This window comes from Poecile atricapillus, chromosome 6 (genome assembly GCF_030490865.1).
Source record: "Poecile atricapillus isolate bPoeAtr1 chromosome 6, bPoeAtr1.hap1, whole genome shotgun sequence".
Taxonomy (NCBI): domain Eukaryota; kingdom Metazoa; phylum Chordata; class Aves; order Passeriformes; family Paridae; genus Poecile; species Poecile atricapillus.
Window position 1 is genome coordinate 25,096,331 of NC_081254.1, and position 24,486 is coordinate 25,120,816.

The 24,486-nt window shown below is 43.9% G+C and overlaps 1 protein-coding gene across 3 annotated transcripts in view; it reads left to right on the plus strand.

The window, feature by feature from the left end:
- Window positions 1–24,486, plus strand: part of FBXW4 (F-box and WD repeat domain containing 4) — a 60,689-nt gene that overhangs the window by 6,315 nt on the left and 29,888 nt on the right. For 2 of the 3 annotated variants that reach the window (XM_058840952.1, XM_058840951.1), the window contains exons 2-5: window positions 5,348–5,443; window positions 8,038–8,223; window positions 9,379–9,511; window positions 12,008–12,102. In XM_058840952.1, the coding sequence (XP_058696935.1) occupies window positions 5,348–5,443; window positions 8,038–8,223; window positions 9,379–9,511; window positions 12,008–12,102 (510 nt within the window). The remainder of the gene's footprint in view (window positions 1–5,347; window positions 5,444–8,037; window positions 8,224–9,378; window positions 9,512–12,007; window positions 12,103–24,486) is intronic. The other variant, XM_058840953.1, reaches the window with a different exon arrangement.

Below are 24,486 nucleotides of genomic sequence, written 5' to 3' on the forward strand. Positions count from 1 at the left end.
ACCCTTCCCTTAAGATCTTCACAAGTTCAAAGAGGAAGAAGAATTTTATGTAGTTCAAGGCTTAAAATATGTGTGCTTTGTTGCTGTTACCCCTGTTGGACTAGCTATGGGTTATTTCATTCTATCCAAGTACTACTCTGACAATCTGCTCTTTCAGATCAGAATACACGTGACACCTCTTCCACAGCTTCAGGTTTTCTCATAATCTTTCCAGGGCAGTGTATTTTTTGAGAAAGCCCAGATTTTGTCTCCAAAAACGCTACGCAACTCCCTAAGAGAGTCTAAACCTTGCCTGGAGTTTCTAGCTAATATCCCATTGCAGTTACTTGTAAGGGAGAGGGCATCTGATGGCAGAGTGGCCTGGCTCAGTCTTGGTGGTGATGGTTTTTTGGGAAGTCTTAGTGAAAGTGTGTGTCCTTGCTGTGTGTACAGAAATTTGTACCTCTGGGTGTTATGACAGCCTCTGCCTTCTTCATGAGGTGACTTGTTCCAAAGATCTGTTTGGTGGAGCAGTTGACAGCCTGGTAACATCCGAGATGGCACAGATGCAGCAGAGGAAGCAAGGAGCAGTGAGGAACAGTCGGCAGAGCTCTCGTCCATCTCGGAGTTATCTGAACCCAGGTCCTGTAGGGAGAGGGGAGCGCAGAGGATAGGCTGAACATGGCAGTAAGCTAAATAAGGGTCATGTGCTAAAGGAATTCAGTTGGAATTTTTGTCCTGGAAGAGACATTTTGGAAGCTAGCTGACTTGTTGAGGACAGCAACAGGGGCTCCTGACATAAATAGCTTTTCCTTCTTGGCTGGCTGTTGGTGGCCCATGACTTGTAGCTGCACTGAGACCCTGCCACTCAACAGGTGTGTCCTGAGTACACAAATAAGCACAGTTGGTCCTTGTGTTAGCCAGCCTTGCCACAGGGCCAAGGTTGATGGTGGGGCTTAGTCACTGTGACCTGTTTGTTCTCTGCATGACCCTTCCAGTCAGGCCTCAGGCAGGCTGGTGACAGCTTTTATGCAGACAGCAGATTTTGTCCACAGAAGACATTCAGTCTCAGCAGGTCTCTGCAGACTTGCATTTCCAGATGAGCTCTTCAGTACTTAAAATGTAGCAAAACATGAAGGACTTTGGTGGGTTAGGGTGCCCCATGCAGCTGGGAAAATACACAGTATGACATGTTGGTGTTATCTTCTGTAACACAGTCTATGTTGTTGCAGGCACCAGTGTTTTGGCACATGCTGAAATTGTAGACAGGCAGCAGAAATCTCCCTGGGATGCAGTACAGCACAGAAGCTCTTGCTGTTGCAGAAATACCATTTCTGGAGGCAAAGGACTTTGGATAGGGAGAGGATCATTGAAGGCAAGGTCTGTTGGAGGTGAAGCTTTAGGAAATGATGTGCCCTGGCTGAGTGATTCTTTTGTTGCTTTCTTTTGGGGCCCAGGCTAGCACCTGCCTTGGTACCTGAGGTCACCTGGGTCAGTGGTGCTGTGTGGGGACAGTTCCAGTCTCTTACTTCAGCAGCTGGAAAGTGGGCTCCAGAAGGAATATTACATTTCTTTTGGTAACTCTGCCAAGAAAAAGAGGAAATACATAATTTGAGCAAAATACTTTTAGCTTTTTTTGTAGGGTGGAGAGAGGTAGGAAGGGGGAAATGAAAAATCCTTTATAATGGGTTGGTTGGGATGAGTTTTCTCTTGGAGCTCTCTCTCAGGCTGTAAGAAGTGTTCACCTTCTCTTTCTTAGTATAACAAAGTCTTTGTAAAGGGAGCCTCCATCAGGAGTGCATGCAATTGAAAACACAGATTGGCTCAGATCATGTATTGCACTATGATTTGGAATCCTGATAGAGTGCTTTTTGGTGGTAGTTAGATAATAACAAAGACAGCCTGGTATGTCCTCAGTAATGTAACTTTATCAAATATTGATAATTGCCCTAGCAGAGGTGTAAGATGATGTATTCTAAAGTTCTTTAAGGACATGTTGCTTGAATTTCACTGTGTTTTCATAATCAGTGTTCCCTGGGTCCTTCATCCTGTGTTTCCTGTCATCCTTCTAGGATGCTGGACTGTACCTCAGTTGCTTTCTGATGCAGGCCTGTGTAGGTCCTGCTAAAAATAGCAGTCTTTCCCCAGTGAATCAGCCTTCAGCAGTCTTGAAGTTCACTGTTGGGTGGCTTCTCTGGGAGCACAAATGCTAAGGTCTTGTTTTCACAGAATACTTAAGCATGTGCTGAATTTTAAGCATGTGGCTTAGTATTTTTCTGGATTGTATACTAAGAAAGATCAAGGTATTCATTGGCCAGTGGATAGTGTTCCCTCCATAGCATTTTATATAGCAGTTGGCTTCATGAGGTGGTTTAATCTCCTGAGTCTTTGGATGTTCAACACAGTTGCTGAAGTAAGAGGTACCTAGCTACCACTCCATGCAGATGTGTGATGTCTGTTGGTTACCTCAGGTCATCATGGAAAAATTCTTAACAGTTTGCAAGTGTAGGAAGTGTGTTGATCATGACTGAAACAGAATAGGCTATTGTAGGGGAGAAAAGGAGTTTTTTATCAAATTGTTAAGTTTCTAAGATTTGAGAATTGTTCTTGTGTATTGCAGTGATACTCATCACATTTTTTGATGTATTCTATGAATTGCTCCGGGGGTGTGCTGTTGAGGAAGCATATCAAATGATCAAATTGTGTCTCAGCACTTGATTCCACAACTGGGCTTGATTTAACTTCTGGCATAAGGCATCGAATGTCTCTGACCAACACTGCACTTCAATATTTACTTGAATATTTACTTTGCCCATAGTTGGCAAAGGGGAGGGATGTATCAGTCCAATTTCTACATTATCTCTCTCCATATGTTCTGTCCCTTTTCTTGCATCTATTTTGAATAAATAAAATGTCTGCAATATAAAAGGAGGATACTTTTAAGACATGTTTAAATTAGCTGGATCCAGAGTTGCTATATGGAGGAGGAAGGCTGGATGAATAATATATCTATCGAGAGTAAAACAAAAAAAAGACAAAACAACACCATCACCACCCCCCTCCCAAATCCCATCAGACCTCCCCCATATAGTCTCCCTACCCAACCCTCATCCCCTCCAGACAGGAACTGTTGATATGTGGGAAAGAATGAGGTGTCTGTTACAGGAGTAACTGCAATAGTGAACTGGGACTCTGGGCTGAGCCAATGTGTGACTTTTCGGAACTTCCATTTTCAGCAGCAGGAGGGTCGAGGCTTGCTAGAAAAGGGATCTGCAGGGTAAGATGGAGGCTGCTTTTTTGACCTTGGAGTCACCTTTTCCAGAGCCTTGGAAATTACATCTAGTCTTAGTAGGGTTTATGCATTGAGCTCAGAATGTCTGGTGGGGCCAGCATGTGTTGGGAGGGGGATGTGGCTTGAGTGTGTTTTCCATCACTGTGCAAGCTGGTGACTTAAAATCTGTATGTGGGGAGAACTTGAACTGAGGGTTGAGTGTAGGGAGAAGAAGTGTTTTGGAGTAATGAATGGAACTGGATATAGGCAGAGAGCCTGAACTCTGTCTGGGAGAGTAATAAGCAATGATGAGAGTGGACCCGACCTAACTTTTCAGTACTGTGCATTCCTCATCTCAGACACTATCTGGCCTCATGAGCTCTTGCAAGTGCTCCCTTTAAAAAAGGAATTCCTCTTCTTCCAGCCTAGCCTAACTCTATTTTGGGTTTGTTTGTTTGTTTTTAAATGGCTATGAAAAATAAAGAGCCTGTAGTTTTCTAAATTCAGTTTTAATTGGTGTGGCTCTACTGATCATAAACGTAAAGTTACAGAGCTTTCTAGAGGATGAAAAGCTTTTCTGTGTGTGGTTTCTGTTTTTGTTTAAAATGGGTCGCATGCCCAGGAATGCAGTCAAATTATAATGGTGACTAAGTGCCGGAAAGCATAGAAAAGAGGAGGGAAGGGTGAGCAGAAAAAAAGGAGCCCTGAGGCTATGGAAGGAAGGCTGGGAAAATAAGAATCTGGCCAGACCCCAGGGCCAGGTTAGAGATTCCTACACCCATTAACAACCACAGGAGATGTTTATTTACAGGGAGCTAATCTTTGTTTTAAAAATGACAGAGTACCCAAAAATGCTACTTTTGAGAAGTGGATTGGAGAGACTTTAGGGATGGGAGTAGGAAACTGATTCTGATGAGGCACCAGTTCCCATCTCTCAAGGATCTTCCCTTCTCCCTATGCATCTGTGTGTGTTGACTGTTGAGAAATGCATGAATGCATGAAAATGGGATAAACTCTTGTAGTCTAGTAAGTGGTTCATAACCCCTAGTTACAAAGGATAACTTCTAGAATTTCATCTTGTTTGTAATTTTCTAATCTTTTCTACCTAAGCAGCTCCAGCAAGGAAATTGAATAATTGAATTTATTATATGAGAAAGATGGGAGCTAAAGCTGCCTTTTCCCCTGTCTTTAATCAGTTCTGGATCATGAAAAAAAAACATGTGTTGCACAGCTGCTTGAACTGGGTATATTCATGTAGACTCTAAGGAGACCTTGGTCCCAGGTCTCTGTGGTACCTACTTTTTGTCACATCTTAAAGAGTGTTGATCTTGGTTTGTCTCAGCTCATTCCAATAACTTTGATTTGTAATCTAGCAACAGCTATATGAGCTATAGTTTCTCTTTTAGTAGCTTTGTGTGACTGTAAAGAGAGAATTTTCCAGCAATATGCTGGAATTCTCTATCCTTTGGTGAGCTGCTGTAAAGGATGATTTTTGGGGGTGTGTGTGTGCATTGGGTAGTTTATACACATGAATGTATTTTATCTTTAGTTTAACACATCTTGATTTCTGATTATTGTATCTGGTTATGCGATTATCAGACAGGTGAGACTCTGGAGTAGTTTCTTTACTAGTCCTTCTGGATAGACACTCTCTGACTTCTCCTGACTAGTGTTTGCTCCATCTGTTCTTGTGTGGTGTTGTCCTTGTCTTAAATTGCTCTTGTCAGTCTCTATTAAAAGGGTGATGTCCTATATCTCTGGTTCTTCTGGTGGTTTCTTTCTGTATCATCTAGTTTGGATTACATTTTGTTTGAACCTGTGCTGCATTCAGTATACTTGGTCAAGTCTTGATCATATTAAAGGTTTATGATCATCAGGGGTGGCTTTCTTTGCTGGTGATCTCCCACTCTTGTCAGTGTTCCTCTCTTGTCAGCTCTCACGAATGTGCTCACTGTAGTGTGTTTCTGGAACCATCAGTGTGTGTCAGTTCCTCATTGTTGAACCAGGGTGAGAGCGTACCTGTGGCCATCTTGAGTGCTTTTGTTGTCCAGAAGGCATCAGTCCTGGTTGCTAATCTCATCTCTCCTCTGTCTGCAGAGCTGCTGGCATTCCAGTGAAGGAAAGGGTGAAAGTATCTCAGAACTGGAGGCACGGACGCTGCCGAAGGGAGACAGTCCTGAAATGGAAATGCAAGCAAGTGGCTTCTTTCTCTTCTTCTTTGTTATGTGACAACTGCTGTGGGGCCTTGGGTTTGTGCCTGTGCCCTGAAATGAGATGTTTCCTGCTCCTTGTGCTCCATGGGGTCTTACGAGTGATTGTTGTTGGCTTATTTTGGTTAGCCGGGTGTGGGGTAACTGGAGTTGCTGCCTTGCCCTAGGGATTCATGCTGAGTGTCAGGAGTTTCTTTCTTAATAATTTGAATTTGTCTTTGTTCTGATCTGTGCATTTCTAGTCATCAACCTTTAGTATGGATTTCAAACTGTTGCCTCCCTGTCTACTGCTTGTATACCATAAGTTCTCTCACAAAGAGCTCACCTTGATCCCAGATGTGTACTTAGGTGTCCTCTCAAAATGCTTTGTGTGTCTCCTGTGGTTTATCCTGGACCCTGATTTGGATGTACAAATCTAAAATGCTAATTGCCATTCATCTGCTTTTTGCTCCTTCATTCTCATGCTTCTCTCCTTCACTTAAGAAAAAAAAAGTATATTTGACGTTAATGATAGGAGCTTGTTGTTAAATTCTTGTTTGGAAAGGTGTACTTGGCTTTCAAAGCAAAGCATAAGATAGGTCTCTTGTCTGACCATTACATGTAAATTTTCAGCCTTCACATCATCAGATGAAGAAAAGACTACGGTTTGTTAGCTGCTGAACAACAGGGACCTTCTGCTGAGCTTTCATGCCTTTTTGTGCTGTGTAGATTGAAGTGGTGGATAATGTGCCACTTCTTGTCTAAAGTCCTGGGAACAGCTGTAATGAGCAGAGTGGGTTTTGGTGCAGGTTGTATACCTGCCTTTGAAGTGCTTGCAACCATCTGTGAAGACAGGCTCTGTGGATATTAGAGATCATTACTAAACTAGCTTCCCAAGTGAAAAGGCAAGGACTGAGGCCACCATCCAAATGGCATCCCCTAATTTTCATTTATCCTGCTTCAGATTTGTTACTTCTCCTTATGAAAAAGCTGTAGAAAAAGGTAAAAAGCTAAACTTCTGCAAAAGGAGGGCCACAGAAGAACATGGCTGTAGTCTAGATAAGCTGGATATTCACTTGCTTTTAGAGGACTGTGTAGGAGCGGAGGAAGGAAGGGGAAATCAAAGCCTGCCTAAACCCAAAGCTTCTGCTCTAAAGATGCCTCTTACTTTTTCCATGTATATGATCAAGTCCCAGATGAATATTGTAAACTCAACTGCTTTGTCCATGTGATTAAAAGCCCGTTACTGGAGATGAATACAGGCAAGCAGGAACCTTCTGTCTAATGAGCAGTCTTGTCCTCTTGCTTGTTTCTAGTTGTTCATTGTGATGTTATGAGGTACAACTGTGTGTAATGACTCTGATGACACAGAAAATCATGACCTCTGAGATTAAATGATATGAAAAAAAGAGGGAGACAGGTTTTTATGAGAAGCCCCACTGCTTTCAAAGCCGTTTGTTCCTGAATAGTTTGAAAACTGAAAGGCTGCTCTGTAGAAAGGCTCTGGATTTGCTCGGTGTTTCCATGGACATTGGTGCACTTGGCAATGACTGCAGAGCAGAGACAATTTCACATATCCATGCCCCATAGGACATGAATCCCATGTGTCCTTGTATCTGGCCTTGCTATATACAGAAATCTTATTTGCTGATTCTCTGTTGGCTATGCAAAAGCAAAATCTTGAGCAAAGATCTCACTGCCTAAGTGTGTATTGTAGCCTATTTTCTTCTATATTTTGGTTTTGTTTCAAGAATTAATAAACTTCTTGAGATGGCAGACTTGATTCAGATATTGCTTGAGTGTATTCTCCTCTTCTTGGTCTCCCAGAAAGTAAAGCATATTTTCCATATATAACATCAACCTTCAAAATACTTTGGGATTGTGTTTTTTTGCTCCACTGCTCTTGACCTGGAACCTGTCCATACAAACCTACCACTGTCCCACATAAAGCATTGGGCAGAAAGGCTGTATGGGCTCTTCTAGAAGATGGGCAAGAGAATCAAGAGCTTGCTCTACAGCTTACGGCTCAGCAGGGGAAGAGGTGTGAGTGTGGAAAAATACCTCCTCTGTATGATGAGCATAAAGTTCTTGGGTAGCCTCAGAGTGCAGGAGGCAAGTGACTTTCTGTCTGAAGGAAGATCTGTGGTATTTTGGTGACATGCTCCCTTGCTTAGAGGTGTGTGCAACAGAGAAATGCTTGGCATAGCTCACCGACACCACAGTCTAGTTTCTTAAAAAGTACAGAGCTCATGTGCAGGTTCAGGGGCCCTTAAGTATTTCCTATCTATGCTTACTAGACTTTTGGCCATCTTCTCTTTTGGAGATTCCATGATTCCTTTTCCTCAGCTATTAGAAAAATGCCAGCAATGTAATCTGCTTTTTATGTTGCTGGAGAAGCCTCACTTGTAGCTGTGCTGCTATATTAAGCCCTGCTTTTGCATGTGACCTTGCTGCTCCAACTTCACATTTGTTGAGCAGGCATTTGTTTTTGTTGAGATGTTTGCATATGGAATTTTTTTTCTTTTTCTGTGTGAGGTGATTTTGTTTCATTTTCTTCTCCCCACTCCTGCATGCCCCCAACCTGCTGTCTATTTGCAGTTTGATGCCCTGGATGGAGCTGGATGGCGAATATCTCTACCTGTCTCAAGCAGAGAACATCCAGGCCTATCACCTCTGTGCAGAAGAGACAGGTTTGCAGTGTCACCCTCAAGCCATCTTCTCTGGCCACCAGGAGGATGTGTGTCGCTTTGTTCTTGTCAACTCACACATTGTCAGTGGAGGGGGGTAAGTTGAGTGAATGAAGGAGCCCAAGGGTTTTGCCACTGAAGTTGGAAAGATTCTGTGTAACTCCAGCCCAGAGCAGAGGGGCCAGTTTTGCTACAGTGTCCTCATGCTTGGCTGTGGTCAGCTGCTGCCGTTTCCTCTCTTATAATTTTGCTTCTGACCTGCAAAAGCATCTCCTGCAGCAGTGAAGAGGCTGAGTCTCATACTATTAACCTTAAAAGTGTTCTTTGCTCTTGTAAACATGTGTTCATGTTTACAGGATTGTTGAATTGGGATTGACTAATCAGGCAAACCTGCAAGTTTCATTTCTTTCCCTGGTTAGAGCCAGGGTAGCTAGACTGTTATAATAATCAGTACAGCTGGTTAGCTGGGACTGCAGTGGTGCAGAAAGTTTTCTAGAGACAAGTGTGTGTTTATTAGAACCACTGATACAATTGTGGAGAGGGGAAAAACTGCCAAGCCTTTGAGTACACACACACACACTTCTCCAATTAATTTTGCATTGTCTGTCCTTTTACAGTTACAGCAACAGGACTTTCATGAATAGATGAAACTTTAAAAATATACACAACAGTTAAGCACAGAATTGGGAGAGACAACCATGGCTGTGTTCCCTGAGTATCTGAGCTCCTTGTGAACTCTAGACCAAAATTCAGGTGAAAATGAAGGCTTGCATTTAAAATTCCAGTAACTGTCTTGTTTGAAAGAGGTCTAAATGTCTGTGTAGTTAATTCAAAGCACAGCACCCTGCACGGCTACTCTGAAATTAATGAAAAGCTGAGGCTTGGACATGGGTGAGAATGTCCTCTCACTTGTTCCCTTACTCCAGACATTCAGCATACAGACAGGATTCTGGCAATCTCAAAGCAGTAGGAAGAGGAATGGCTGCTTTGCTACAGTTTATGCAGCTTAGCACAAAGTGAAGGGTGAAAAGACAGCCAGGAAAATTTTCATGTGCATCAGATCAGGCTTTAACTGCCAGATGTGGAATTGCAAGAGAACAGGTAATGTGTGAAGAGTGGAGGGTTAATAATGCTGCATGAATTTCAGCCCCTGCCAGAGAACAATCCTGGTCTTTTTGTAGCACTCCAAAGCATTAGTGGAAGGTGCATGTCCAAGGGATACAGATTCCCTGCCTGTGGATTTGTTTTTCAGAGATGGAAGTATTGTCCTTCACAAGATCCATGGCTCCTACAGCGTCAAGTTCTCTGCACATGAGCAGGAGGTGAACTGTGTGGACTTCCAAGGTGGCCTCATTGTCAGCGGCTCCCGGGACCGAACAGCGAAGGTGAGCAGGGAATGTTTCAGCAGCTGCAGGTGCTGCTGTAGAGGTGACTTCAGAGGTCTTGTGCCATTAATATTTAAGTGTCAGCAGAGCTGTTTTGAGCCCTGTACTCCTTGCAGGAGGAATGCTGACTATCTTGGCTCATGTCTCTGAAAAGATGCTTGCTCTGCCAAACTTGTTAGAAAGAGATTTGGCAGTAATTTACAGCATCAGCTGCTTGCTTATACTTGGAAGTGCAGAAGGCAGCAGCTGATATTTTGCTTCTTTTCCTGTATATCTATCTACGCTGTAGTGGAGATGAATGCCAGTTAGTGTGAAATTGACTCTATGGATCTCAAACCCATCCTTGTTTTGTGATTTAACATTGCAATGTGGTTTAACATGCTCTCTGTTATATATTCAATCTCTGTAAAGGTTAGGGTGATGTCTTTTCTTAGACATGGTTATTTAATAATTTTGTGGTTTATTTATTTGTGTGGAGTTTTTTTTTTTTGTTTTTTTTTTTTTCCCAATGGTTTTTGGTTTGCAAACCAGGAATGAAGTTAGACTATATCTACTGTTAGCTCCCATTTTTCTCTTGCAGCTGGCATCACTGGGTCCTGTCACGTAATTTTTGACTATTTCTTTTTGGGGCAGGACCTTGTTGATTTTTGTCCTTCTGGATCTGGTTGACAATGCTTTGTTCCTGTTTGGACCCGAAGAGTTGTTCCTCTGAACTGTAATCAGCTCTGTTTGATCAGTTAGGAAGCTCTACACAGATGTTTCACCCTTATGCTAGCATGATGCAGTATGTGTAGAATCTTCACAACCACTTGTTTCATTGTTTGAAGTAGTTGCTGTATGTTGAATGTTATATGTTGGCTTTTGCTCTGGGTAGGCTGATAGACACTCTTGGTTCCTGATTCATATCACAGAGCATTCATGGAGTGTAGTGGGTAAGAGGAAAACCAGCTAATTTCTGTTTTTCAAGAGGGGACATTGAAGCAAGGAAAGACTTAAATGTCTCTTTCAAGGATTTACAGGAAGTGTGTGAAAGAGCATGACCTGATTTATTTTTGTTGGTCCCTTTGTACAGATGTACTCGAGTAAAATCACTTCCAAGTAAAGCAAGCAATGTTCAGATGCAGAAGGCAATTTTGGGGTTGCTGTTTGCTTCCTGGGAGCAAGACCTTGATGCTGCTTTGTCTCACGCTTTAGCGATGCTGCTATTCTCTGGTCTTTGGATCCTCTTTTCTAGGAGAATGCCTTCTTGCTACTTTTCTGACAGCTGGAGGACAGACATCCCCAACCTTGAGAACAAATTCCTGAAGCCCAGAGGGGAATTTCAAGCTGTTTTTCTTAGAGCTAGTGTGAGATCTTGCCCACCCAGTGCTCCCCACAGCATATACTCTGGGGATGCTTACCTCTTATTTTTTATCATCTCTTTTGTAGGCTGTCTTGTTTGCATGAACGAGACTCTTGGAGGGTGGAAGGGAATCCCTACCAACCTTTTAAAGGGGCTCTAAGCTATTGAGGGCTCTGCTGAGTGTTGATTAGGACTAAGCCCTGAAGAGCTGCTAATGTACATTCCTGTGTGATAGGCAGCAGATAGTGTGCTCTGAGCAATATTTTTAACCTGTAGGAGATAGGGATGCCTTAAAGGAGTTAAGCTTTTCTGCTGCTTTTGCTGACACTAGGTGCTAAATTCCCCGCTGACAAGAATAGCCTGCAATCCTGGGCATTATCAACAAACAAACAAATAGGGCACTCCACGCTTTGAAGTCTTGAAGCAAAACATTGGGGGTTGGTTACAGACAACTGGGGGGCTTGAGTCCTGTGGACCAGGAATGATGGCAAGGTGGAGAAAATGAGGGCCACTAGCAGAGGCCCCAGCAAGAATTTTGGGGCCTTTATTAGGGCTCAGAAACAAAGGGGTGAACTGGTGGAAGGAGATGTGCATGTTTGCACTGTTGGGGGAGGATAGGAGTTCTCTCATTGTAAGTGAGCAAGAGCAGCCAGTTTGAAAACAGCCTGGGGTACACTTGAAAAACTTGGTCTAAAGGTGGGGGAGGGAGTCTTATAAAAGATTATTTTGTAGGCTGGTGAATGAATAATGCATAGTTAATATTAATAGAAATTTTTCAAGGATGCTACTAAGTCTTCCCACACTGTTCAAGAAAACATATTCCAACAAATCCTAGTTGTCATTTATTTAACTACAGAATATGAGCAGTTGGTGTTGAGTGCTGCCCTTAGAGAGCAAGTGGTGATGGGGGTGCTCTCTCTGTTACCAGTGAGGTGGAAGGCCATAAGCTGAATCTTTGTGTGACTACAAGTGCTTGTTTCTGCCAGCAATTGAAGCCTCTGCTCCCCCAAAATAAGTAACTGGAATTCAGGGAGAGTGTCTCTGGGAAGGTAAGCATGGCAGTTTGGGCAGCTCTTCTAGCACAACATTAGCAGCATGCATCCTGCGTTCTGCAATTTTGGGTGATGTGGCATAACATGCATCTCTCTCTTTAGGTTTGGTCCCTGTCCGCAGGCAGAGTTGGTCAGTGTCTACATACAGTACAGACAGAGGATCGAGTGTGGTCCATTGCTATCAGCCCATTATTAAGGTAACAGATCTCTTTATTCCCAATTTTCTGCAGAGAAGTAAAGGAGTTGGATAGGCTGTGTGTCCACACACACAGCCTCAATGTGACAGTTGAGGGACTTGATTTGTGTGGAGGCTGATCAGGTGCTTCTGCCTGCAGCAGGAGCTCAGGGAAGAGCATGTGGTCTTTATTTCCTATACCAGCAGAGTGATCCCCTCATAAAGAGGCTGTGAAGGTGGGCCTGGGTTCATCTTAGTGCCTCAGGTGGGACCTGTTTGTTCTTTCTTGACGAAGGATTGCTGACTTGCTAATTAGAAACAGTGACCTGGATCCTCTTGAGATTTTCTGTGGTGAAAAGATGCCAAGTTGTATTCTCATTCTCTGGCAGAAGAGATGCTGAGCAAAAAAGTCCCTGCTTGGGAGCTGCATGCAGTGGTTAGAACTCAGGTTTTTTTGAACATGTTGAAAAGATGAAGTGGAGTTCAGGGATGTGGTTTTCCAGCCTTGCCTGTAGCTCTGTGCTTCTAGTGCAGGCATAATGCTACAAGTACAGCTTCAGCATGGGAGACAAGGGCAATACATATACAAGTGTCTTCCAGGGTGTTCTTTGAAGTGCTCCTTTTCTTGAGGAAGAGAAAATATGAGAAATTCTCGCTGTTAAAATCTTAAACCAACCATCAATGATCTCTTTGGTTCCCTGTTAAACTGGTTGGCATGCAAGAGAGGTTCTTCCTCAGCATACCTCAAGGAAGAGGGGAGGAAGAGCTGCTATTGCTGCTCATGTGATGTCTGCAACTACTGAATTTTAGACTTGTGCAAAACCAAAATACTGTCCACAACTGCTGACTTTGTTAGATTTCCAAGCTTGTTTTGCAGGCAGCAGAAACTTTGTGGTACAGAGCTAATGGCTTTATCAGGAAAATGACACTCCAGGCTTGCTATGATTTTGCTGTTGCCTTATTCCTTTGCTTGGAGTGTTTGAGACAATTAGTGTTTTTGAAGAAGTGCCATGTGCGTTAGTGCTGCTGCAAGATGTGAGATAGAAGCCCTTTGCTGTCTTTTGTGCTGCAAGGGTCCCTTTTCTGTCAGACAGGCTATGGCTCAGTCACTGTGGCTGGTTAGAGGCCGGTGGCATTCTGCTTCCTACTCCTAAGTGATGACCTACTGCCGTGGCCTCTTGTCAGGACAGTGTTCCTCTCCCTGGCGTGCATGCTTGTGCACACTCTCTGTCACAACATTTACCCTCAGTCTTTCCACCCCACCCTTTCCTCCCTGCAGGGTGATAAATTGGAGGTGGTGGAGCAGCTACCCCATGAACAAGTGGGCTTAAATTGTGCACTCTCATTTTTTTATGAGACTGAGGACTGTACCAGCCTCTCCCACTAGCCCATCCTACTGCACCCCCCCTTACCCCTCCATATTTTAGGGAGGGGGCTGTGGAGAATTAGAGCCAATTAGCCACGTCATTAATTCTTCAATTTGACGGCTGATATAGCAGGGCCTGAAACACGCTGCTGACCTCGTATAATGGGAACCCTGCTCCTTAACATATTGACGATGGGAGAAGTTAATTAAAATTCCACAGAGAGAAGGTGTCGGCTAACCTATAAACCTGTCGCTTCTCAGAACAAATCGCAGCCATCCTAGGAGAGAGAGAGGATCAGAGCAGGAGGGCATGTGATGGGGGTGGGCCAGGGCAAGGGGCAGGGGAGATGAATTTTTCACTAATAGGTTTTATTACTTGCTGTCTAATGAGGGCGAGCATCAAAAAGATAATATCTGGTTTCTAGGAAAGTCTGCTTTGGGGAGCTCTGTGGTTTCTGTTTTATTTGTAAGAGCCCATATTTCACCCATATGCATTCCCTATGCACTTTTGTGTCTAAATCTTTTCCTCCCTTGCTCTCCCCATCCTTCTAGCCAGAGCTTGGATACATTTGTTCCCCAGTGAGGCTGAACATGGCCTATAACCTCCACTTCCTCCTTAAACATATAACGTGACCTTCTGATTCTCCCTTCTCAGTTGTGCTGATGTAAACTGAGATCTCCTCCGTAAGGACAGGTAGTTCTGCTGGTGTAGAACTGCTGGAGAATCAGGCTCCAACCACCTAAGTATTTTGGCCCATTGCTGCTAAGAAATGGCAGGTATCTCTACTATGGATACACAGAGCTCAAAGCAGTTGTGTTCAGTAGGGTAGGAGCAAGGAAGGCTCCTCCAACTCTAGCCATTCAAAATTGCTTTGGAGAGGCTGTAGTTTCCTGCCATGGAAGTTTGCCGGGACTAAGACTCTCTAGAGTACTCAGGATGATATTCTTACTGAACTTCAGCTGTTAATGGGCTGAAACTTTCAGTCTTTTCAGTGATATCTTCCTCTGTGTGAAGCTTCTTACAAAGTTGCTCCTGACCCACAGCTGAGTTTTCTGCTGTGCCTGTTGTAGTCCTGCACTGCTGGACTGCTACTCTAGAGGACAGTGCCTGTACACTCAAGCTGAACATTAGAGACTTGTGCTCTTAGACCACAGCTCCTCTGGCTTCAGGCATTTTTTCTTAGGTATTCCACTTTAATTTGTCCATAGTTTCCCTTTGTCACTACAGAGATCATCCTGTAGTTGTGTGGAGCTGGGGGAGGAGGCTTCCTTGTTCTCTGTGTAGTGGTGCTATTCTGGATGTTTTTAGGGTCTGCAAAGAGAATGATTCCTATAAGGGAGATTAAGTAGAGGGAAATTAAGTAGAAGGGTCCCAAGAATATTGGATCATCTCTTCATACTGTGCAGGGGAAAACTGTGCTTAGTCCTTTACATAACTTTTTCAGCCATGGAAGTGTCTTGACATCCATGTGTGTCAGAGCTTCATTGCTTTGGGGATCCCCAATAGTGCCCTGCAGCGTAATAGAGATGGGAGGGCGTTGTGTTCATTCTGGGTTTTCAGTAAGTCTGCAAAGTTATGCTGGTTGGTGTGCTCTGGATAGCAGGTCACATATTGCATGTTGCATAAGTGACTAGAGAAGACTCTGAGAGTGTTCTTAAAGTAGGATACTTAAAATAAGGGTACCTCAGCTTCCTTAAGTCACTGGTTTAACTGATCTCCAAAGCTGTCTTTCTCCATGGATTAGTAAAATGCTGTACTTACTCTGCTGCGTCCCTTAAACTACATTTCTTTGCTGCTCATAATCCTCTTGCCCCCCCGAGTTCATTTGCCTTTTGAACTCTGCATCACGCAGATGTTAAACTTTCATTTACTGGTGCTTACTGCAGTGACTTATGTGTGCTCGGGGACCAGGGCAAGCCTAAGTGCAGTAGACCAATTCAAATGTGCAAAGTGAGGCAAACTCGGGAGTTTCTGGTAGAGCAGTGACACCTTCATGCTGTGTGGTTCCCTGAGGTGGCAGTAGCCAGGAAAGAGAAGGGAGCAGTGTAAAATGTAAACTGGAGGGGAAAGAAAAAAGTGAGCCTTCATATTAAGTTCATTATTAATCTTGGATCCAGATTTTTTTTTGTGTTGAATTTTAAAAAGTACTTAGATCTAAGCTGACTTCTCCTGCCAGGTCTGGCCACTGGCATTTGCTATTTTCATCTTAAAATATTTAAATATTTATCACGAGGTGCTGTACTCAAAGTGTGTCAGATTTTAAAGCAAGAAAAGAGAAGATGTAGGCACACAAATGGTTTCCAATGTACAACTGTAGATGAGCAGCAGGATGCCAGGTTTCAGCTGTAGATAGAGAGCTAGGAAACCCTTGGTATGTTTTGGGGCAATCATAAAGTGCCCTACTGTGACAGAAACATGCTTTGGGTGTGTAAGCCCAGGAGACAGTCTCTTCTGTTCTGACTGTGTCATTAGTTTGCTGCAATAGATGACCTGTCCTTGTGGATGTTACCTTGGTGAAGTGCAGGTTAACTCCAGAGAGAAGGAATATTTGTACTGAAGATTAGCTATGTACTTTGGATGCTTAATTTAAAGGAAAATAAATACTAACATGAGCAGCTGAATTTAAAAAGCTAGGCTGCCTCTCATGTGTATGCAGTGTTGTAGTTGAGACCCAGCTTCTCTATTTGAACATGCTGATTTTAACCTAATTGCCTCTCCTATGGATTATTATGAGGAAATAATATCTGAGGAGATCTCTGCTGCTACAGACCTCAGGCAAATTATAAAACATATCCCAAACTTTTTGGGGAAAGCAAGGAAGAGTAAGGTTACTGACAGGCAACTTTACTGAGTTGCCCTCTCTTCTATTGGGAGCGATCAAAATGATTAATTTTGAGGGCTTGTTTTTAATGGTTATCTAGAAACTTCTTGTGAAAGTGTAACAGTCGATCTTGCAGATTGCCTTAGAGCAAAGCACTTGAATCAGAGCAACTTTGCAGTGGTTTTAACTATACAATTGAAGCCCTAATGTGTAGAAGTTAAAATGTTGGATAATGTTCCTCTGCCCTCATTTCTTACTCCGATTTTATCAGCAGATTTCCCCTACTGCATATCAAGATGAGCTGTTGGCCATAGTGTGCTCTGCCTTGACCTAGCTTTGTGCAGTTAACCTCTCTGAGTCTGCTAGGACTTGAGAGAAGTAACTGAGTTTTGTTCGGGTTTGTGCATTGCCAGCAAAACAGCCGGCAGCAATAGCTCTGCTGTCCTTGGGGATCTTTGTAGAGCCTGGTCGGTTTGAATAATTGAGAGGGGACTGTGACCTGCAGCTGTTTCTTAAGCAGGGCAGGAAGAACCTGCTCAACTGTGAGATCCCAGAGTGGACGTGCAGAGTTAGTGGTGGCATTAACTGCCATCTTTTACTGACCTCAGAGGGTGATCTGGATGTGGGTTTCTAAGTATATGCAATAGTCATAACTGACTTGGTGCTCTTTCACCCTAAAGCTGAAGAGCAGGAAATGAGTATCAATTTCTCCCCTCTGGAGCTAAAATGACACCTGTGTCTTATCCATTTGCCCTGACTGTTCCCTTTATGTTGGGAGGAAGAAGACTTTGTTTTACCTTCTTTAATTGTGTGATAATGACTCTATTTGGTCTTCATGTGGGTGAACACATGAACATGCATGTCTGTTTTCCTTCTCCTCTAAAAACAAACACGCATGCAAACATTTCTATAGATTGAGAAACTGCAGCTTACCTTTCTTCACTTCAGTTTCTTTCTTTTGCCCTCTAAAGCTCACGTGATTGATGACTTCCTCCCTTTTTGTCACTTTCGGCCAATACTCTAATGTATATATTTTCTGTGACTGTGTGAATTGGCTCACTAGTGGTTGCAGGCAGGTGAGCAGGTTTTGGGAGGCAGTAGCTGACTGAGTTAGAACGCAGACATCTGTTTCTAATTGTGTTAAGCTGTGTTGCATATTGAATTTTTTTTTCCTCTCCCTGTAGTTTTTTTTTTATCATTTCTCCCCTTGCTTGAGGGGAAAGTCTGTCTCAGAAAGCTTGGAGGAAGCATCTTTCTTGTGCTGCCTGGTTTGCAGAGGAGAATCCATGACTGTTTAATCGATGTGACAGAAGAAACTTAGTTGAGGGGGCTGGCAACCTTATGGTTTGAGGTTTCCATTTCCAGTTTGTGATTGTTTTCTCTTTGCTTTTTAAGTTTGCAGGGGAAGAAGGTACCTTCACCAGACCTTGGCTTCTGTTTACCTTTGCTCAGTTGTGCAGTGTGCCTTTGTTTTTCCACCTTTGATCAGTGTCCTGCCAACAGATAATTTAGCAATTGCATCCTAGGGTGGAAGTGTGGAGTTAATGTTAAAATTAGGGTTTTTTTCCTTTCCTTACTTCTGTGGCTGATGGAGCAGAGAAGAGGAGAGGGGAGGTGAAGGGGGCCATAAATTCTAGACCTGGTGATTCTGTTCCTTGTAGAGAAATGAAAGCCTCTGATGTCTCTTCAGCACTTTCATTAACATTTAAATTAAGGGTTTGTTTTTCAGGCGGCTTCAGTCGAAGCCCTTTCATAGTCTGACACATGGAGGCCTTTCTCTCTCTCCTCTCTCTCTCTTTTTCCAGCTTGCATATCAGTGTACAATAGTAATCACTGTTTTATTTTTTTTTCTGATCTCTCAGGAGGGCAGCGACCTGACAAGCTGTACCAGAGGTTCAAAGAGAAACAGAAATAGAGTGCAAAGGTAGATGAGCAGGAGGATGCCAGTTTTCACTCCTACAATTAGAGTGGTGTCTGTTCCCTCCCCGCCTTTCAAATGACTGTTTTTGGGGGCGGGAAGGGACACAGAGGGATGGACCTTTCTTGCACAGTGAGAGCTCCAGGTGCATATGCCTCTAACCAGCCTCAGCTTCCACTTTACTCCTCCCAGATGAGACATGTCACTCAGAGGATGCAAGCTCATGCCCTGAGGTGGGAAGTGAAGCTGTAGTGTCCTAAGATAGCAGCCTGGCCCTTCTAAAGGGGTGTTAATTCACTCTGAGGACAGCAGGAGACTGGTCCTCAGCCTGCCATTGGCATTTGAAAGGAGGGTGATAGTGGAGGATATTGCCCTGAAGTAAAAGCAGTATCTGTCTTTTGTGCTTAAGTAATGTCTGCTCTGAGCACTCCAGCTTAGTGTCTGAAGTGTCAGTTTGGACCTTGGTTTATAACGACCATGCCTTGCCATAGCTAAGCAGTTTTTGGTGTAGGAGAAGAAGAAAAAGCTGTTTTCCACCTGCTTCAACAGTTTTGTAAAAGCCAAGGAACAAAGGGACAGTTTTAGAAATGTCAATGAGTTGCAGTGGAGAAGCAATGTAGTAGGATTTGTGTAAAGACATGAATCTTTATCCTGGAACTCTTTTGGAATCTTCCGCTTCTCGTCTCTTACCCAGCTGGTCACCACTGGTAGGCTGTTACTTTGTGCAGGCTCTCTGACAGGAATTAGGGAGCTTCAGTAGTACTGCACTGATATCTTTTAGCTAAAAGACATTGGAAAGTGAGCCAACACATGAGCAGTGTTTAGCATAAAGAAACTTGCAGCTTGGTTGCTGTGACTGTTCCACTTTCTATGACTTCACTATACTACCACCCCAAATTTGTTTTCCTTTCACTAAACACCTTTATCCAGGTTGAAGAATGCCAACAGGATAAGAGCAGCAAGCTAGCATGGGATCAGGAAGGGTATTCCCTGAATGACAGTAGATATGATGCATAAAGAGGAGTGCCAAAAATTTCTGTTTCTTCAAGACTGATCATAAATGTGCCAGTGGTGGCCATGACTTACACCATGTGGCTCTTCTGGAGGACCTAATTCAAAGTCATGCACTTTTGAAAGCATCCTATATATGGATGAAAAATGTTCCTGTTACAGAGTTGGATTTTTTTTTTCTTTCCTTTTTGTGTGAACTATCATAGACTGTAGTCTGTCATTCCTTGTGTTACTTGTCAGGTTGATTATTGTGTCTATAACTGTTCTGAGTGTACAGTGATGATTCTGTGAGTGATGCAGAACAATCTTCCAGAGGCAGTTGATCTTGTCCATATTCCAAGTGCTCTGGAGCTATCTGGTAGGATGTGCTTCTCTGATCCCATCTGTCCCATGCTCTAATTGTTTCGTGCCCATTTCACTGCTCTGGCAGTGCACATGGCTCCTACCTCCTCTCTGTGAGATATTTCTGTGTAAGTCCTAAGAACTGCCACCATCAACATCATCTTGGTATCTTCATCCTGTATCATGCAAGGGGGGAGTCAGAATGTCTGCCCTGGCATCTGTCCACTCTTCCAGGTGCTTCAGCTTTTGGAGACTCAGAGATTCGCATCCACTGAGTTTTTCTTCTTCAGGATTCACTCTTGGATGGTACTGACCATGTTTAGTGAAATCCACAGCCTGCACAAACCAAAGATACCAGCAACAGGAAAGAGCCACCTCCAATGTTGCTCTGTTACTTTCCAGTGAGAAATGCTTTTAATTTAAGCTCTCCTGAGGCTGCATGACAGCACAGAGCTGTGCTTGGCTGCCCTAGTGGTACTTGGGGCAAGTATGCTCCAGCACTAACTGGGGTAACTCCTAGTAAGTCTCTGTGGAAGCTCCACTGTATTTATGGGTGGAGAGGACAGGGGGATGCTTGCTCTCCCACCTTTCCCCATGTTGTCTCAAAAGTCCTTGGTGCATCTTTGATTAGGTGTAGGTCAAAAGAATTTCCACATAGTGACCTTAATAACTGAGGTTGATTGGCAGGCAGTCTGTGGAGACGGAGCAGCCTGTCCCTTTCATCTCCCTTGGTGCCGTGCTGGAACAATGGGCCAGCATATTTTCCTTGTTGTTCCTCATTTGAAAAGGGTCTGGTATCTCTACTAGGTACCTGTGACATGGGGGTCTTGATTGGGGTCTCATAAAGGCCCCTGTCACTGTGTCCAAAGGCCAGGAATACAAAGGCGGTCAGTGGGTGGGGGTCTCAGCTGACCACTGAAGAAGGGAGGGGAGGGTCCTGGAAGCAGTGGAGGGAGAAGCAACCCCTGATGGGAGACCTTAAAGGGGGGAGGGGGGGGAGGAGGCGGCCCATTTTTGTCCCGAACTCATCAAGCACATCTGCAGAATTGTCCCAGCCGCTGCCTCCGAGTTTCAAAAGAAAATGATCGTTTGATAAACCGTCCTGATTCACCACTTTCTCACAAGGGAGGGAGACCCACCTTTGACCTCTATGATTTCACATTGGGCCCAGCTCCCCCCCATCCAATTGCTGGAGAAACTTTGAAATGCATCCCTTGTGCTCCCTTTCCTTCTCCCTCTTTCCCTTTACTCTCTCTTCCCCCTGCATTTTTTTTTTTTTTTAGTCCCCCTCCTCCTCTTCCCACCACCCCCACCTTCCCCACTCTCCCGCTTTGTAAAAAAGCAGGCGTACTGCTTTGGAGTTTAGGCAAGTAATTAGTAAAATCTTTTCTGCAGCACAATAAAACCACAGCCCTTGGCCTGCATATTCCCACAATTTACATACTCACGGGCATTCGAGAAAACAAGTGGTATTCCCAGTGCATCATTGCCTATGAAAATCATTTGGAAGGCAGGGAGGGGAGGGCGCTGAGACCCACTCGCTCCTGCGAGCTATAGGAATGTGCATGAATATATTAAAATGTTTTCACACAATGCTTGTATTTTCCAGTGGGAAGAGGCATCTTCTGGATAAAAGGCGGCTGGCCCAGACACAGGCCTCTTCCAAACGCTCTTTCCCACTCAGGGTTTGTTTGCATGGACCAGATAGAGAGGGGGCCTGGAAGGGGCAAGACTGCTGTCTGTGAAGAGTAAATCTTTATGTGCCTGTTACCCGCTCCCCATTTGTGGTCCCAGAAAGTCAAACTATGAGGGAGTTGTGTCTGCAGAGGGAGGCAGGAAGGGAGATCATCAGGACTTCCTGCAAAAGCTTTTGGAGGCATTGCAAACGTAGAGAGGAAATAGCTTGTAATGGAGCATATAGTGCTGTGACCAATGGGATTCAGTGGCTGCAGCAGGAAATGACTGAGAGGGAGCTGACTATCTTGAGCAATATTAGCAAAGTGCCTATTAATAACAGAAAACACTCTTGCTGTACTTTTCCAGTTTCATCTTACTGTCAAGAACAGGCTACTCAGTGCTCAGTCTGGGCAGCATGTCCAGCTGTTCTCCTACTTTTTCCAAGAGGATGGTTGTTCCAGTCTGTGCCACCAGTGGAACCCAGCAGTTTCCACTCCTTTTCAGTCAGGGCCCACTTAGCTGCCTTTCCTCCAAATAGGTTCTTTGGGCACTTTCAACAACTTACAGGATGTTGACAGCAGATATGTGGTCAAACTTGTGTCTAAAGAGTGTAGATCTATTAATTCCTTTCTAACAGACAAGAACTGACAGAAAAAATTAAAGGAAGTGAGAGGCTGAACAGAACAAATGGCTTAGCTTAGGAGCAGGGTTTGTATGTAGGGAAGACTGTGGGTCCAGGGATACTGTTTTATTTGAGAATACTGGGGCAGGCTGAAAAGAGGCTTTTCTTGGAAGAAGGATGGTGGCTGCGTTTTCTCATTATTTTTGTTCAGTAATAGTCTTTTGGTGACTAAAAAAGCCCTTTGAAATTTCTGTGGAAAGTGGTGTAGCACTAGCATGTCATCTGGATGCCTTTTCCCTGTGTGGTGTATACACCGCTCTTCTGGGTGGATAACATGTCCAGATAGGTTCGGCCATCAGGATTTATGTGTCTGTCCAGCCACAACCATGGCAGCACAAATTTATGGATGCCATGAAGAGCTATTCCAAGGCCCGTGCTACCCAGCTGAAGTTTCTGCTCTCCTGAAGGAATTTTCAGAACACTGGCGCCCAGAACAAGGCATAAGCCATTTAGAGAGGAGTGGGAAAGCTTTATTGAGAATTTCTCCTCAGCTAAGCCAGCTCTTCTGACCAGACTCTCCTGTGGCAGATGAGAGAAAATGTATTCCCCAAGACCTACAAGGAGCTAAACAATTTAGCATCTCAAAACATTTTGCAAAAGAGTATTGCATGGCGGCTGTTCCTAAAATGGATCTGCAGAAGTAGCAGAGCTCTGTAATGCTGTTGCTCCTGGCTGGCCTGCACTGGCCATGCTGGTGCAGGTCACGGTGCAAAGGTCTCTAACTTTTTGTTGGAAGCAACCAACAACCCAGCTTGCAAGAGGGCTTACTTCTTATTTTTAATGATTGTCTTCCGAATTCCCTGCTCCTCCCCTTCATCTTTCTGCATTTCTTAAAGAGGCAGTGGAGGGAAAAAAGCTTTGGTTTTTGTTTTGGAAGGGGGTTAGGAAGGGCGACATGGCCCCTGCAACCTCTCATAGGGGTGTCTTGTCAGGGCGCGGCATGGAGGGCACAAACAGATCATAACCTTTAAATGAAAATGTGATGGAGGGGAGAGATGAAAGCAGTGAAACAAATTAGATACATCTAGAGGGGGTGCTCAACTGGAGAAAATTAGCATTTCTTCCTAATTGGAGTGCAGGGCATTCCATTACAGGGTTTCATTACAAGGAGGGAAGCACTGGGCCTCTTTGGGGGATTCCCCCTGCCCTTGGTTTTTCTAGAAGTAAAAAAATATATTTGGGAGAGAACTGTGAAAATTCTGAATTTATCAGAGTGAAGGTTTCAGACTGCTGCAGGAGGAAGAATTATAGTAAACCACCAGTTCTTCATTTATTAAGACAAGAAAGTGATGATTGTGTACACATGAAGGCAGTTGTTAGTCCATGTTTTCCTGAAGGAAACTAGAAAGTATACAGGAGGCTGCAGGTGATGGTAACTTTCTGATTTAAGTATTTGCTGAATCAAATTTCTAGACTATCCAAAATGGACTATTTTCTTTGAAGCAAATGGATGTGTTTTTGATTATTCAAGCCTGTTTTATACTGCATATTAAGTCCATGCTGCACAAAACACTTGTTTAATGTGTGTTTGCCTGATTCTACCTCTAACTAGAGCTGCTGTATCCAACAGAAATTTGCTTATATCCCTGGGAAGACAATGGCCAGCTTCCAGCACAGAATGTCTGGTGGCTGCTTTGGGGCTTTGTGCACAGTTTTGTGGTCCAATTAGCTTGTGCCAGCTTGAGGAACAGGCAGACATGGATGTGCTTTACACGTACATCTGTATGTGGGAATGGGGGCAAAGAGTAACTTAAAGGGAATTCAAGGGACAAGGTTTTGCATTGCATTTCCTGGTTAGAAGTAGAGGGGAACAGTTTCTTTTTTCCAAGCATGGACTGGGTTATTTATCAGTCAGTGCTCTCAGGAAGGGCTGGGGGGAAGAGGAGAAGGGGGAGGAAGAAGAGGAGAAAAGCATACTTTCTTCAGGTGTGTGGTATACAATGTATGTTGCTCTTCCAATCTACAGTTAGAAACTTTTCTGTTCCAGCTCAGGAGAGGGAATACATGAGCATGTCAATATGGATTGTAGGAAACTGCTGAAGGAAGGGTTCTGTCTGCAGAGAAGGTAGCTCCTGGCAGAGGAGGAGATGTTTGCAGCAGTACTGCCTTCATCCTGGGCAGGGTCTGTCATCCATGTGCTTGGGATGACGTTGCAGATGGTATGAATTTACAGAAGTCATAAATGTAAATCTCTGACTTATCACTTGCTGCTGAATTTTGGCATTTTGACACAGAGCATAGCACTGTCCACAGGAATATCTTCAGGCTTAGAGAAAATATTGATAAAAATGAAAGTATGGCTAAGAGATGGGCTTCTCCTATATTAAGTCCGGCACACATCAGGATAATGATGTCTCTCATCACAGCATTCTCCTTGTCACTTCAGTCCTCACAGAAGATGCTTGACAGACTGTTTAAAATAAGGCAAGAGGGGAACAGGACCAGAGAGGCTGAAATTTGGAGAGGAGCAAATGAGTAACAGAAGATAGTCACCCTTGAAGGAAAAGAGTTCCTCTGAAGAATGGGAATTTCTCCTCAATGTGTGCATCTGGCTTGAATGCTAGTACACTTTCAAATGGAGCATGCCA